The sequence below is a fragment of the Nematolebias whitei genome, chromosome 3 (assembly GCF_014905685.2).
Source record: "Nematolebias whitei isolate Nwh7 chromosome 3, NemWhi1, whole genome shotgun sequence".
NCBI lineage: Eukaryota > Metazoa > Chordata > Actinopteri > Cyprinodontiformes > Rivulidae > Nematolebias > Nematolebias whitei.
Genome location: NC_056500.1, coordinates 34287861 through 34289088, shown reverse-complemented (window position 1 = coordinate 34289088; position 1228 = coordinate 34287861). Strand labels below are relative to the sequence as shown.

General features: G+C 44.1%; 1 protein-coding gene across 2 annotated transcripts in view; it reads left to right on the top strand.

The window, feature by feature from the left end:
• Positions 1–1228, top strand: part of npnta (nephronectin a) — a 110102-nt gene that overhangs the window by 71420 nt on the left and 37454 nt on the right. For both annotated transcript variants that reach the window (XM_037698225.1, XM_037698224.1), the window contains one exon: positions 852–971. In XM_037698225.1, the coding sequence (XP_037554153.1) occupies positions 852–971 (120 nt within the window). The remainder of the gene's footprint in view (positions 1–851; positions 972–1228) is intronic.

The window sequence follows — 1228 nt, the reverse complement described above, 5'->3', positions numbered from 1 at the left end:
CCCACTGCATGACACACTGGACTGCCCACTGCATGACACACTGGACTCACCACAGCACCTTCAGTCGTAGACTGAGACCACCGAGGTGCTCCACAAAACACCACAGAAGTCCTTCCTCCCTGTGGCAATCAAACTTTTCAACTCCTCCCCCTATAGGACAATAAAAGTAATACTCTTATACAATAAACATTTTAATGTATCTGTCTGCACCTGACCTGTTTCAGACCTTAATTGTTGGTATTTTTATATTCTCTGTTATTTTTTTATATTCTCTGTTATTTTTTATATTCTCTGTTATTTTTTATTTCTTGTGTGATTCCCTGTGTGGGTTTTCTCCGGGTCCTCCGGTTTCCTCCCACAGACCAAAAACATGCATGTTAGGCTGGTTGGTAACTCTAAATTGTCCCTAGGTGTGAGTGAGAGAGTGAATGGTTGTTTGTCTTATTTGTCTCTATGTGTCCCTGTGATGGACTTGCGACATGTCCAGGGTGTACCCTGCCCCTCGCACAGTGATTGCTGGACATGGGCACCGGTGACCCCCGTGACCCAAAGTGGAAGAAGCGGGTAAAGATAATGGATGGATGGTGGATGGATTGTGTATGTTCCTTTTCCTGAAACTCTGGCACAACAATTTCCTGCGGGATCAATAAAGTTCTGTCTCATCCTATCCTATTAATGCACATACAGACAGACAAGCAGACACCTCTAACCCACACACAAACACACTGGTTAGGCTTCAAGTAAGTAGCTGACTTCATCCTCTTTACACCCCCCCCCCCCCCCCCCCACACACACACACATAAATGAGGATGGCCCTCCTGTCCACTCACCTTATCTATCTCTGTCTGCAGACCTGAACGAGTGCGGGCTGAAGCCGAGGCCCTGCAAGCACAGGTGCATGAACACATACGGGAGTTACAAATGCTACTGCCTTAATGGGTACATGCTGCTGCCTGATGGCACGTGTGGAAGTAAGTCTCTCACACACACACACACATACACACACTGTGATTGTTCACACTGTTTCCATTAATGTATATATATTTTTCTCCTTTTATTTTGTCTCCTTTGCTTTGTAAACATGTAAGTGCTACCATTAGACCTTCATTATTAAAAAAAAAAAAATCTCAGATCTTTTCGCATTCTGAACAGTTTCCTCCAGTTGTTGGAGAGAGCTCGTTGAATAACCTCAGTTTATAGAAATAGAGCTATAGAGCTATTGTGTATA